This window comes from Bombina bombina, chromosome 5 (assembly GCF_027579735.1).
Source record: "Bombina bombina isolate aBomBom1 chromosome 5, aBomBom1.pri, whole genome shotgun sequence".
Taxonomy (NCBI): Eukaryota; Metazoa; Chordata; class Amphibia; order Anura; family Bombinatoridae; genus Bombina; species Bombina bombina.
The window spans coordinates 309,647,004-309,662,648 of record NC_069503.1 but is presented as its reverse complement, the minus strand read 5'-3'; the positions used below and the strand labels follow the sequence as shown (position 1 = coordinate 309,662,648).

At 41.0% G+C, this 15,645-nt stretch overlaps 1 protein-coding gene across 1 annotated transcript in view; it reads right to left on the bottom strand.

Moving 5' to 3' along the window:
* The window catches only part of GLCCI1 (glucocorticoid induced 1), a 474,455-nt gene that overhangs the window by 411,323 nt on the left and 47,487 nt on the right, over positions 1–15,645 (bottom strand). Inside the window, exon 2 of the mRNA XM_053714094.1 lies at positions 11,933–12,084. Coding sequence (XP_053570069.1) covers positions 11,933–12,084 — 152 coding nt within the window. The remainder of the gene's footprint in view (positions 1–11,932; positions 12,085–15,645) is intronic.

The window sequence follows — 15,645 nt, the reverse complement described above, 5'->3', positions numbered from 1 at the left end:
AACTTATTTTGATTGACAAACGTCTCCACCAATTAGGGAGCATTTTTCACGGACAATTGAATTACACTATGGTTTGGTAAAAACCACTCGATATATCTATTTTCAATATTGCCAATAGGTCATCTCTTCTTGTATTGATTGAGGACACTGCAAGCATTGTAACCATTTATTACAAATAGATATTTATATATCTAAAGATGTATATATTTTCTAACAAACAATGATACAACAAGGTGGGTGTGTTGAAACAAAGGGTTCCCCATTGGCTAACAGCATTGTTTTGATGGGGGCGGGATTATGAGATCAGTTGGTAGCGTAGCCCTATATAAGGACAGAAAAATATGTGTAAAACATGCCTGACGAAACAGTTCTTACTGAGAAACGCGTTGGATTGTTTCTCCATATGTCCAAGTTTTTACTGGCACAAATATGAGTTGTGTTTTTTAAACAAGTTTTAAATAAAACCACTTTTTGTTTTTAACTAACTCTCAGTGTTCAGTATATCTTGGAGCTACGCTACCTTTAGGGCACGAATCCCTGATCTTGGTCTCCTGCCTATACACCTATCGGATTAGCGCGTATCTATTGCCTGCTGGTTTCCTGCACCCTGGAGCTGTGATCTGGATACTAATCAGCTAGCTGGACTGCTGCAAATATCCAGCCTGTCTCTATGGGCATGATTTATTGCCTTTCCTACAAGTGAGTACCCTGTGTAAACCTCTTGCATTGAGCTATCAAGATGCATCATTGATCTGCACCATTGGCGCCTCTATCTATTTGTGTTCCCCTAACAGATTGCCTTCTTCTGAATGAAGTTAGAGAGCTGCCTACACATCACCTCCATACCACATCCTCATTTTTGCGGGCTTTTTCCTACGCTGGAAACCTGAACATTAAGTATAACAAATACCTATGGTCTGGTGATCAATTCCACACATTATGTTTTGTTTGGGACTTTTTTTTATTTATTTTATATATTATATTTTATATCTCTTGTACCATTACCTATTTGTACATTTGCATCTATAAGACTATTTTGTTGTGTTTGTTATATAGCGCCTCCTAGAGGATCTCACACAGCATACTACTATATGTTTGGTTTGATATCCTTTATTCTTTTCTCAGCAATAAAAAACGACTTATCCTCTAAGATAAATAGTAAAAATGCCCCAGTGTCTGTATTTCATGCTGCGTATCTACTTGAGCTGCATATGTCAGGAAAAACACCCAGGAGAAACAGTAACACCCTTATTGATTACAGGACTACTGCTTACCCTGTTCCCATTATAAGGAACCAAATCAGCCAGTTCTGATATAATACATTTCCACAGAAGTAAAGGGCTGAAACATACCTCAAATGCTGCTTGTTGCATGAGACTGTCCTCCACACTGAAGAATTTTCTCATATTACCTTCAGATCTGTGGGAACCATAATTGATCTTAGTAACTTCTGCTAAAATCATCAATTTTCAGGGGGAAATCTTCTGCCATATCCTCCCTGAGAAAAATAGTACTCACCGGTACCATTTAAAACAAAAAACATCTTCATTGAAGAAATTAAAACTATCATGTTATCACCACTATCACTTTACCCTTCCTATTACTAGCATAGGCAAAGAGAATGACTGGGGGGTGGAGTCAAGGTAGGAGCTATATAGACAGCTCTGCTGTGCTGCTCTTTGCCACTTCCTGTTAGCAGGAGGATAATATCCCACAAGTAAGGATGAATCCGTGGACTCGTCGTATCTTGTAGAAGAAAGAGATAGTAATTTAGATACCATATCAGCATTCCAAGATTTAAGCCACAGAGCTCTTCTAGCTAAAATAGCTAAAGACATAGATTTAACATCAATTTTTTTTTATATCAAAAATGGCATCACAGATAAAACGATCAGCATGTTGAAGCAAGCTAACAATGCTAGACAAATCAGGATCCATTTCCTGTTGTGCTAAACTTTCCAACCAAAAAGTTGATGCAGCTGCAACATCAGCCAAAGAAATGGCAGGCCTTAGAAGATAGCCAGAATATAAATAAGCTTTCCTTAGATAAGATTCAAGTTTCCTATCTAAAGGGTCCTTAAAGGAAGTACTATCTTCCATAGGAATAGTAGTACGTTTGGCAAGAGAAGAAATAGCCCCATCAACTCTGGGGATCTTTTCCCAAAGCTCCAATCTAACTGCTGGCAAAGGATACAGTTTTTTAAACCTTGAAGAAGGGATAAAAGTACCACCAGGTCTATTCCATTCCTTAGAAATTATATCAGAAAGAGCATCAGGAATTGGAAAAAACCTCTGGAGTAACCACAGGAGGTTTATAAACAGAATTTAAATGTTTACTAGTTTTAATATCAAAAGGACTAGTTTCCTCAATATCCAATGTAATCAACACCTCTTTTAACAAGGAACGAATATACTCCATTTTAAATAAATAAGTAGATTTGTCAGTGTCAATATCTGAGGTAGGATCTTCTGAATCAGATAGATCCTCATCAGAGGAGGATAACTCAGTATGTTGTCGGTTATTTGAAATTTCATCAACTTTATGAGAAGTTTTAAAAGACCTTTTCAGTTTATTAGAAGGCGGGATAGCAGACAAAGCCTTCTGAATCGCATCAGCAACAAAATCTTTTATATTCACAGGGATATCATGTACAGGCATTGCACTATTACTGATGGATACATTCTCAAGTATGACGCACAACGCAAAATAAAAAATTTTGGCGCTAACAACATCCAGAAATGACACACCTGAGTCAAAACAGACGCAATCTTGTGTAAAGAACTTGCGTCACAGAACGTACCTTCGTGCCAAAAAAATTCTTGCGCCAAGAATGACGTAATAAACATTAGCATTTTTGCGCCTCGCGAGCCTAATTTTGCCCGTGAAAATTTAATGAAAAAACAGTCAATTTGAAAAAAAAAGACTTAACCCCAGGTAAGAAAAATATTTTCCTAAATATGTTTTTCCAAATATGAGACTGAATAGTCTGCAAAAGGAAATATACATAAACCTGACTCATGGCAAATATAAGTACAATACATATATTTAGAACTTTATATTAATACATAAAGTGCCAGACCATAGCTGAGAGTGTCTTAAGTAATGAAAACATGCTTACTGAAAGACACCCATCCACATATAGCAGATAGCCAAACCAGTACTCAAACGGTTATCAGTAGAAGTAATGGAATATGAGAGTATATCGTCGATCTGAAAAGGGAAGTAGGAGATGAATCTCTACGACCGATAACAGAGAACCTATGAAATAGATGTCCCGCGAGGAAAAACATTGCATTCAATAGGTGATACTCCCTTCACATCCCTCTGACATTCACTGTACTCTGAGAGGAATTGGGTTAAAAATGCTGAGAAGCACATATCAACGTAGAAATCTTAGCACAAAACTTACTTCACTACCTCCATAGGAGGCAAAGTTTGGAAAACTGACTGTGGGTGTGGTGAGAGGTGTATTTATGGGCATTTTGAGGTTTGGGAAACTTTGCCCCTCCTGGTAGGATTGTATATCCCATACGTCACTAGTTCATGGACTCTTGCCAATTACATGAAAGAAATACATTTAGATAATAAAACATGTAAAATAACGTAGCACTTACCATAAAAGTAGGTGCCTGGCAGCAAGCAGTTCAAAGTTTAAGAGGCATCCTTTCCTCCTATGGACCTGTGAAAAATAGAAAAGACTGTGCAAACTTAAACAGGCTTTCTGTTAAGGGCAGCAATAAACTGAATGAGACGAACAGAGGGGATTATACCCACCAAGTTCACAAATGCTTAAAAGCGACCACTGCTCTACTGAAGAGACTGATATGGACTATGGCTAAACCCTCAGCAAAGATCAGAACATCTTGTCCTGCTTTGAAAATATCAAACTCTTGATTGAAGAAAATCTTACAGACACCTAACTTTACCACCTCCTTGCAACTAATACAGGCAAAGAGAATGACTGGGAATTGTGGTTAAGGGGAGTGGTATTTAACAGTTTTTGCTGTGGTGCTCTTTGTCGCCTCTTGCTGGCCAGGAGTGATATTCCCAATAGTAATTATGATGATCCGTGGACTCACCATGTCATTAGAAAGATAAACACTTTTTCTAACTGACCCCCAAAATCTGTCACATCTACAGCCACCAAAAAACACCCATGCTAAAATAGTTTCTAAATTTTGTCCTGAATTTAGAAATACCCAATGTTTACATGTTCTTAGCTTTTTTGCAAATTATAGGGCAATAAATAAGAGTAGCACTTTGCGATTTCCAAACCATTTTTTTTTTTTGCAAAAACAGAATTTATGCTTACCTGATAAATTACTTTCTCCAACGGTGTGTCCGGTCCACGGCGTCATCCTTACTTGTGGGATATTCTCTTCCCCAATAGGAAATGGCAAAGAGCCCAGCAAAGCTGGTCACATGATCCCTCCTAGGCTCCGCCTACCCCAGTCATTCGACCGACGTACAGGAGGAAATATGCATAGGAGAAACCATATGATACCGTGGTGACTGTAGTTAGAGAAAATAATTCATCAGACCTGATTAAAAAAACCAGGGCGGGCCGTGGACCGGACACACCGTTGGAGAAAGTAATTTATCAGGTAAGCATAAATTCTGTTTTCTCCAACATAGGTGTGTCCGGTCCACGGCGTCATCCTTACTTGTGGGAACCAATACCAAAGCTTTAGGACACGGATGAAGGGAGGGAGCAAATCAGGTCACCTAAATGGAAGGCACCACGGCTTGCAAAACCTTTCTCCCAAAAATAGCCTCCGAAGAAGCAAAAGTATCAAATTTGTAAAATTTGGCAAAAGTGTGCAGTGAAGACCAAGTCGCTGCCTTACATATCTGGTCAACAGAAGCCTCGTTCTTGAAGGCCCATGTGGAAGCCACAGCCCTAGTGGAGTGAGCTGTGATTCTTTCAGGAGGCTGCCATCCGGCAGTCTCATAAGCCAATCGGATAATGCTTTTAAGCCAAAAAGAAAGAGAGGTAGAAGTTGCTTTTTGACCTCTCCTTTTACCAGAATAAACAACAAACAAAGAAGATGTTTGTCTGAAATCTTTAGTAGCCTCTAAATAGAATTTTAGAGCACGGACTACGTCCAAATTGTGTAACAAACGTTCCTTCTTTGAAACTGGATTCGGACACAAAGAAGGTACAACTATCGCCTGGTTAATATATTTTAGTTGGAAACAACTTTCAGAAGAAAACCAGGCTTAGTACGCAAAACCACCTTATCTGCATGGAACACCAGATAGGGCGGAGAACACTGCAGAGCAGATAACTCTGAAACTCTTCTAGCAGAAGAAATTGCAACCAAAAACAAAACTTTCCAAGATAATAACTTAATATATACGGAATGTAAGGGTTCAAACGGAACCCCTTGAAGAACTGAAAGAACTAGATTTAGACTCCAGGGAGGAGTCAAAGGTCTGTAAACAGGCTTGATTCTAACCAGAGCCTGAACAAACGCTTGAACGTCTGGCACAGCTGCCAGCCTTTTGTGAAGTAAAACAGATAAAGCAGAGATCTGTCCCTTCAGAGAACTTGCAGATAATCCTTTCTCCAAACCTTCTTGTAGAAAGGATAGAATCTTAGGAATTTTTATCTTGTTCCATGGGAATCCTTTAGATTCACACCAACAGATATATTTTTTCCATATTTTATGGTAAATTTTTCTAGTTACAGGCTATCTAGCCTGAATCAGAGTATCTATTACAGAATCTGAAAACCCACGCTTTGATAAAATCAAGCGTTCAATCTCCAAGCCGTCAGTTGGAGGGAAACCAGATTCGGATGTTCGAATGGACCTTGAACAAGAAGGTCCTGTCTCAAAGGTAGCTTCCATGGTGGAGCCGATGACATATACACCAGGTCTGCATACCAAGTCCTGCGTGGCCACGCAGGAGCTATCAAGATCACCGAAGCCCTCTCCTGATTGATCCTGGCTACCAGCCTGGGAATGAGAGGAAACGGTGGGAATACATAAGCTAGGTTGAAGGTCCAAGGTGCTACTAGTGCATCTACTAGAGTCGCCTTGGGATCCCTGGATCTGGACCCGTAACAAGGAACCTTGAAGTTCTGACGAGAGGCCATCAGATCCATGTCTGGAATGCCCCATAATTGAGTTATTTGGGCAAAGATTTCCGGATGGAGTTCCCACTCCCCCAGATGGAATGTCTGACGACTCAGAAAATCCGCTTCCCAATTTTCCACTCCTGGGATGTGGATTGCAGACAAGTGGCAGGAGTGATCCTCCGCCCATTGAATTATCTTGGTCACTTCCTCCATCGCCAGGGTTCCCCCCTGATGGTTGATATATGCAACAGTCGTCATGATGTCTGATTGAAACCTTATGAATTTGGCCTTTGCTAGTTGAGGCCAAGCTTTGAGAGCATTGAATATCGCTCTCAGTTCCAGAATGTTTATCGGGAGAAGAGATTCTTCCCGAGACCATAGACCCTGAGCTTTCAGGGGTTCCCAGACCGCGCCCCAGCCCACCAGACTGGCGTCGGTCGTGACAATGACCCACTCTGGTCTGCGGAAGCTCATTCCCTGTGACAGGTTGTCCAGGATCAGCCACCAACGGAGTGAATCTCTGGTCTTTTGATCTACTTGAATCGTCGGAGACAAGTCTGTATAATCCCCATTCCACTGTCTGAGCATGCACAGTTGTAATGGTCTTAGATGAATTCGTGCAAAAGGAACTATGTCCATTGCTGCAACCATCAATCCTATTACTTCCATGCACTGCGCTATGGAAGGACGAAGAACAGAATGAAGTACTTGACAAGAGCTTAGAATTTTTGATTTTCTGACCTCTGTCAGAAAAATCCTCATTTCTAAAGAATCTATTATTGTTCCCAAGAAGGGAACTCTTGTTGACGGGGACAGAGAACTTTTTTCTTTGTTCACTTTCCATCCGTGAGATCTGAGAAAGGCTAGGACGATGTCCGTATGAGCCTTTGCTTTTGACAGAGACGACGCTTGAATCAGGATGTCGTCCAAGTAAGGTACTACTGCAATGCCCCTTGGTCTTAGAACCGCTAGAAGGGACCCTAGTACCTTTGTGAAAATTCTCGGAGCAGTGGCTAATCCGAATGGAAGTGCCACAAACTGGTAATGCTTGTCCAGAAAAGCGAACCTTAGGAACTGATGATGTTCCTTGTGGATAGGAATATGTAGGTACGCATCCTTTAAATCCACCGTGGTCATAAATTGACCTTCCTGGATGGTGGGAAGGATCGTTCGAATGGTTTCCATTTTGAACGATGGAACCCTGAGAAATTTGTTTAGGATCTTGAGATCTAAAATTGGTCTGAATGTTCCCTCTTTTTTGGGAACTATGAACAGGTTGGAGTAAAACCCCATCCCTTGTTCTACTATTGGAACTGGATGAATTACTCCCATCCTTAACAGGTCTTCTACACAATGTAAGAATGCCTGTCTTTTTATTTGGTTTGAAGATAATTGAGACCTGTGGAACCTTCCCCTTGGGGGTAGTTCCTTGAATTCCAGGAGATAACCCTGAGAAACTATTTCTAGTGCCCAAGGATCCTGAACATCTCTTGCCCAAGCCTGAGCAAAGAGAGAAAGTCTGCCCCCCACCAGATCCGGTCCCGGATCGGGGGCCATCCCTTCATGCTGTTTTGGTAGCAGTGGCAGGCTTCTTGGCCTGCTTACCCTTGTTCCAGCCTTGCATCGGTCTCCAGGCTGGTTTGGGTTGTGAAGTATTACCCTCTTGCTTAGAGGATGTAGAATTAGAGGCTGGTCCGTTTCTGCGAAAGGGACGAAAATTAGGCTTATTTTTAGCCTTAAAAGACCTATCCTGAGGGAGGGCATGGCCCTTTCCCCCGGTGATGTCTGAAATAATCTCTTTCAAATCAGGACCAAACAGTGTTTTACCCTTGAAAGGGATGTTAAGCAATTTTGTCTTGGAAGACACATCCGCTGACCAAGACTTTAGCCAAAGCGCTCTGCGCGCCACGATAGCAAACCCTGAATTTTTCGCCGCTAATCTAGCTAATTGCAAAGCGGCATCTAAAATAAAAGTTAGCCAATTTAAGTGCTTGAACTCTGTCCATAACCTCCTCATACGAAGATTCTTTATTTAGTGACTTTTCTAGTTCTTCGAACCAGAAACACGCTGCCGTAGTGACAGGAACAATGCATGAAATTGGTTGTAGAAGGTAACCTTGCTGAACAAACATCTTTTTAAGCAAACCCTCTAATTTTTTATCCATAGGATCTTTGAAAGCACAACTATCTTCTATAGGAATAGTAGTGCGTTTGTTTAGAGTAGAAACCGTCCCCTCGACCTTGGGGACTGTCTGCCATAAGTCCCTTCTGGGGTCGACTATAGGAAATAATTTTTTAAATATAGGGGGAGGAACAAAAGGTATGCCGGGCCTTTCCCACTCCTTATTTACTATGTCCGCCACCCGCTTGGGAATAGGAAAAGCATCGGGGGGCACCGGAACCTCTAGGAACTTGTCCATCTTACATAATTTCTCTGGAATGACCAAATTGTAACAATCATCCAGAGTAGATAATACCTCCTTAAGCAGTGCGCGGAGATGTTCTAATTTAAATTTAAATGTTACAACATCAGGTTCAGCTTGTTGAGAAATATTTCCTGAATCTGAAATTTCTCCCTCAGACAAAACCTCCCTCCTGGCCCCATCAGATTGGTGTGAGGGTATGTCAGAACAGTTATCATCAGCGTCCTCTTGCTCTTCAGTGTTTAAAACAGAGCAATCGCGCTTTCTCTGATAAGTAGGCATCTTGGATAAAATGTTTGCAATAGAATTATCCATTACAGCCGTTAATTGTTGCATGGTAATAAGTATTGGCGCACTAGATGTACTAGGGGCCTCTTGTGTGGGCAAAACTGGTGTAGACACAGAAGGGGATGATGCAGTATCATGCTTACTCCCCTCATTTGAGGAATCATCTTGGGCAATATCATTATCTGTGGCATCATTGTCCCTACTTTGTTTGGACACTATGGCACAATCATCACATATACTTAAATGGGGAGAAACCTTGGTTTTCATACATATAGAACATCGCTTATCTGATGGTTCAGACATGTTAAAATGGCTTAAACTTGTCAACAAAGCACAAAAAACGTTTTAAAATAAAACCGTTACTGTCACTTTAAATTTTAAACTGAACACACTTTATTACTGAATATGTGAAAAAGTATGAAGGAATTGTTCAAAATTCACCAAAATTTCACCACAGTGTCTTAAAGCCTTAAAAGTATTGCACACCAAATTTGAAAGCTTTAACCCTTAAAATAACGGAACCGGAGCTGTTTTTACATTTAACCCCTATACAGTCCCAGGTATCTGCTTTGCTGAGACCCAACCAAGCCCAGAGGGGAATACGATACCAAATGACGCCTTCTATAAGCTTTTTCAGTGGTTCCTAGCTCCTCACACATGCATCTGCATGCCTTGCTCTCCAAAAACAACTGCGCATTAGTGGCGCGAAAATGAGGCTCTGCCTATGACTAGCAAAGGCCCCCATCTGAAAAAGGTGTCCAATACAGTGCCTGCCGTTTTTTTAAAACAATCCCCAAGATTATAATAACTATTAAGAGTTATAATCTGCAAAATATGCTTAGCAAAGTAATCGTTTTAGCCCAGAAAAATGTCTACCAGTTTTTATAAGCCCTTATGAAGCCCTTTATTCTTTTACTTAATCTAAGAAAATGGCTTACCGGTCCCCATGGGGGAAATGACAGCCTTCCAGCATTACATAGTCTTGTTAGAAATGTGGCCAGTCATACCTCAAGCAGAAAAGTCTGCCAACTGTTTCCCCCAACAGTCCTGTGTGGAAACAGCAATCGATTTTAGTAACGTTTGCTAAAATCATCTTCCTCTTACAAACAGAAATCTTCATCTCTTTTCTGTTTCAGAGTAAATAGTACATACCAGCACTATTTTAAAATAACAAACACTTGATTGAAGGATAAAAACTACATTTAAACACCAAAAAACTCTTAACCATCTCCGTGGAGATGTTGCCTGTGCAACGGCAAAGAGAATGACTGGGGTAGGCGGAGCCTAGGAGGGATCATGTGACCAGCTTTGCTGGGCTCTTTGCCATTTCCTGTTGGGGAAGAGAATATCCCACAAGTAAGGATGACGCCGTGGACCGGACACACCTATGTTGGAGAAATTAGTGATAGTTACATTGGAACACTGATATCTGTCAGGAAATAAATATTTTTTAGTTGACAACCCAAAGTATTGATCTAGGCCCATTTTGGTATATTTCATGCCACCATTTCACCGCCAAATGCGATCAAATAAAAAAAAATATTGTTTTCACAAACTTTAGGTTTCTCACTGAAATTATTTACAAAGAGCTTGTGCAAATATGGCACAAATGGTTGAAAATGCTTCTCTGGGATCCCCTTTGTTCAGAAATAGCAGACATATGGCTTTGGAGTTGTTTTTTGGTAATTAGGCCGCTAAATGCAGCTGCGCACCACACTTATTATGCTCAGCAGTGATGGGATTAATTAAGTAGCTTGTAGGGTTAATTTTAACTTTAGTGTAGAGATCAACCGCCCATCAGACAAATCCCACCCCCTGATCCCTCCCAAACAGTTCTCTTCCCTCACCAACCCCACAGTTGTCCCTGCCATATTAAGTACTGGCAGAAAGTCTGCCAGTACTAAAATAAAAATCATTTTTTTTTTATTATGATTTTTATTTTTATATTGATTCTGCAGTGTTGGATCCCCCCTTAACCCCCAACCTCCCTGATCCCCCCCATACAGATTTCTAACCCTCCCCCCTCTACCTACTTGCTGCCATCTTGGGTAATGGCAGGTGTCTGCCAGTATCCAGTTTGTCCAAAAAAAAAATTCTGTAATGTAGCTGCCCCCCCCCCCTCAATACCCTACCCCCACCCCCGATCTATTACCTAATATTTATTATTCCCCCCTCCCTCTCCATCCTTCATTTTACATGAATTATTTTTGCTGTGTAAATGTGGCGCTTCAAACCACAGAGGACGTGCCAGGCACGTCCTTGGTCATTAAGGGTGGTTTTTTGGAGGACCTACCTGGCACGTCCTTGGTCATTAAGGGGTTAAAATTGCATGCTCTTTCTAAATCATGAAATAAAAGAATTTGGGTTTCATGTCCCTTTAAATTAGTTTTTTTTACGTTTGCCCATTTTTGTTTCAAAGATTATTTAATGAAGACTTTAACTTTCTCTAGATGATATAAACCTCTCAGCTCTGACAAGATGATATAAAATGATCCTCCAGCATGTATGAAGAAGTATGAATTAGAGACAAGCCCAGTGGGAAATAGCACTGCAGGACATGAGAGGGAAATTATAGTGTAGACTTCACAGGGGCTGAATTCACTGAATTTTATCAGAAAAAAAGTGCGGAACCTGGAAGTCCCAGAGAGATAAGAGATGCCGTGTATTCTTCTGTGTGCAACAAAATCAAAGACACCACTGCTGTGTTTTAATAAATATTAGTACATCAGTGGCTTGTTCTTTCGTGAGCTACCACCTAAGAGCAGCTGCTTTTAGCCCAATTGTGCTTTTCACAGAGGAGAACTTTCCTGAAGCATATAAGTCTGATTCCGCCTAGTAAGGTCAGTCCAGCCCCGAAATACCAGGCAATGCTCCTCTGAGCAAGGAACATAACAACCCCAGACGATCATTTCGGCCTATTGTGAGCCTTGTCAATGAGGTGCAGACTTCTCCCTCTATGCACATCGGGCAAGGAGTCTACGTCTGGTGATTTTGTTCCCTAAGATAATTAACCTATTTAATGATGCAACAAAAAAAATCTCAAAGCAGAAGGCTAAAGGCAAAATGTTAACTGCGATAAACTAAGAATTAATGAACACATTGTTCAAGTAAGTAAAATGTAAGGCTTAAGAAAGTTACCTGTGTAGATTTATCATTCATGAATGCAAGGTAGTGCACATGGGGATCCCGTGGCCACTGCCCAGTAAGATATGTTCCAGTTATAGCGTCAAGGGATGAAGTTCGTCTGATCGAATTGGGCGTTCTTAGGTGTTGTGAATTTGAGTGCTCCACTGTCAGAAAAAAAAAAAAGATAAAAAAATTAAAATGAACACTTTTAGATATATGCGTAGAACTGAAATGAATGTTGTATACACAACAGTGATAATTAAGTTGATATTTAGGTGACCTATGTAAGCTTTGTTTAGCATAGTGTATGTTACTTCTACAATTAGGCCTTATTTAAATGGTACTAAAACAGATGCTATATAGGAGTCTGGTGAAACAGCCAGCTTTTGGATAAGAAATGCTTCCTCGATATTAAAATGTTTGAGTGTTATTAATTCTGATTTTGCACCTTTTGCTTCTTAAAGTTTGCCATCAGAGTTTTTGGTGTCTGGATGCAACCGTGAATATTCTGGACTACAAAATTGCCCCAATTGGGTGGCCAGTTAGCTGGGGAAAACGTGAACATAGGAATACACTTTGGAAGTCTGCATAGTGAGTGCTGTCATACATTTCCGTTTCACTGTTACAGCTTGGATTATGGAGGCAAGTCTGGCCTATGGAGAACAGTTCCCTCCAGCTTGCATCCTGGAGAAGTTGATTTGCAACTTGTTAATCACCCTTGGACTTAATCTTTTTTGATGTTTTCTTATATTTAACTTTTACTCATATGCCAATAGTGTGCCCCCTTGTTCTTCTTTTAGTTGCAATCCGCACTTTTTTTTTTTAAAAGGGGCCTAAAGCTGCAATAAGGAAACGCTCTAAGGCGATGATGGCGAACTTCCTAACATGTGACTGCCCAGATCAATATTTTAGAAGCGTTAAGGCCCCATATTTATTTACGTCTAGGAAACACAAATAAGATTTTTTCTAAATATGTGTAGTGGCAAAGGGCCAGATTTAGGCAAGGTTGCAGGGTACTTGCTATCTGATGTTCCACCTCCAGAAGACTCTTGAGTGTAGTCACCTTGTTCGTTAATCTATCACAGGTGCACAATTTTTAGTTATTCGACACACATTTTTGGTTCTGCTTTCTCCCAGAGGCTTTGTAACCCATGGACCACCAACTGGCCGTTACTGCTCTAAAGTTAAAGAGAGTGGAACCCTTGTACATATTCACTTCATACCCCATTAGTGTAATGTGAAAATATTCTCATGTGTGACGTGAGGAATATGTTGGCAGATGAAACTATTTTCAGGTAGTTTAATGAGCAGTGCTGTTCAGGAGCTGCAACATTTTCTATGCATTATTTGAATGTTGACATTTTCTGCTTAAAGTGACAGTCAAAACTAAACTGTGATGATTCAGATAGAGGGCTTGCGACGGGCGGAGGAAGCGCTGCAGTGTCCGTCAGGATTAAAAGGTATTTGAAGAAAAATTTTGATGAATTAAAGTGCCCTTGTTTTTAATAGGATTATTAAAAACCAGGTACCGATTCATCTGAATTTACTTTCACTTTAATGCCAGAAAGAAGTCAAAACACATAGGTAAAGTCAGTTCCAGAACTGCAATGCATTACTGGGATCTAGCTGAACCATGAAAGTTTCATTTTGACTATCAAGTACCTTTAAAAGGTGCCAAGGCTATATAAAAAAAAAAACTGATCATGTGTTTACACATTTTTAAAGTGAATGCATAAAAGATATAATAATTATCTAGAAGAGTGACAGAGTAGCTGGTTTTTGGTATATTATATTAACTATGATGTGGCATAACAGAATTTATGTTTACCTGATAAATTACTTTCTCCAACGGTGTGTCCGGTCCACGGCGTCATCCTTACTTGTGGGATATTCTCTTCCCCAACAGGAAATGGCAAAGAGCCCAGCAAAGCTGGTCACATGATCCCTCCTAGGCTCCGCTTACCCCAGTCATTCGACCGACGTTAAGGAGGAATATTTGCATAGGAGAAACCATATGAAACCGTGGTGACTGTAGTTAAAGAAAATAAATTATCAGACCTGATTAAAAAACCAGGGCGGGCCGTGGACCGGACACACCGTTGGAGAAAGTAATTTATCAGGTAAACATAAATTCTGTTTTCTCCAACATAGGTGTGTCCGGTCCACGGCGTCATCCTTACTTGTGGGAACCAATACCAAAGCTTTAGGACACGGATGATGGGAGGGAGCAAATCAGGTCACCTAGATGGAAGGCACCACGGCTTGCAAAACCTTTCTCCCAAAAATAGCCTCAGAAGAAGCAAAAGTATCAAACTTGTAAAATTTGGTAAAAGTGTGCAGTGAAGACCAAGTCGCTGCCCTACATATCTGATCAACAGAAGCCTCGTTCTTGAAGGCCCATGTGGAAGCCACAGCCCTAGTGGAATGAGCTGTGATTCTTTCGGGAGGCTGCCGTCCGGCAGTCTCGTAAGCCAATCTGATGATGCTTTTAATCCAAAAAGAGAGAGAGGTAGAAGTTGCTTTTTGACCTCTCCTTTTACCGGAATAAACAACAAACAAGGAAGATGTTTGTCTAAAATCCTTTGTAGCATCTAAATAGAATTTTAGAGCGCGAACAACATCCAAATTGTGCAACAAACGTTCCTTCTTCGAAACTGGTTTCGGACACAGAGAAGGTACGATAATCTCCTGGTTAATGTTTTTGTTAGAAACAACTTTTGGAAGAAAACCAGGTTTAGTACGTAAAACCACCTTATCTGCATGGAACACCAGATAAGGAGGAGAACACTGCAGAGCAGATAATTCTGAAACTCTTCTAGCAGAAGAAATTGCAACCAAAAACAAAACTTTCCAAGATAATAACTTAATATCAACGGAATGTAAGGGTTCAAACGGAACCCCCTGAAGAACTGAAAGAACTAAGTTGAGACTCCAAGGAGGAGTCAAAGGTTTGTAAACAGGCTTGATTCTAACCAGAGCCTGAACAAAGGCTTGAACATCTGGCACAGCTGCCAGCTTTTTGTGAAGTAACACAGACAAGGCAGAAATCTGTCCCTTCAGGGAACTTGCAGATAATCCTTTTTCCAATCCTTCTTGAAGGAAGGATAGAATCTTAGGAATCTTAACCTTGTCCCAAGGGAATCCTTTAGATTCACACCAACAGATATATTTTTTCCAAATTTTGTGGTAAATCTTTCTAGTTACAGGCTTTCTGGCCTGAACAAGAGTATCGATAACAGAATCTGAGAACCCTCGCTTCGATAAGATCAAGCGTTCAATCTCCAAGCAGTCAGCTGGAGTGAGACCAGATTCGGATGTTCGAACGGACCTTGAACAAGAAGGTCTCGTCTCAAAGGTAGCTTCCATGGTGGAGCCGATGACATATTCACCAGATCTGCATACCAAGTCCTGCGTGGCCACGCAGGAGCTATCAAGATCACCGACGCCCTTTCCTGATTGATCCTGGCTACCAGCCTGGGGATGAGAGGAAACGGCGGGAATACATAAGCTAGTTTGAAGGTCCAAGGTGCTACTAGTGCATCCACTAGAGCCGCCTTGGGATCCCTGGATCTGGACCCGTAGCAAGGAACTTTGAAGTTCTGACGAGAGGCCATCAGATCCATGTCTGGAATGCCCCACAGTTGAGTGACTTGGGCAAAGATTTCCGGATGGAGTTCCCACTCCCCCGGATGCAATGTCTGACGACTCAGAAAATCCGCTTCCCA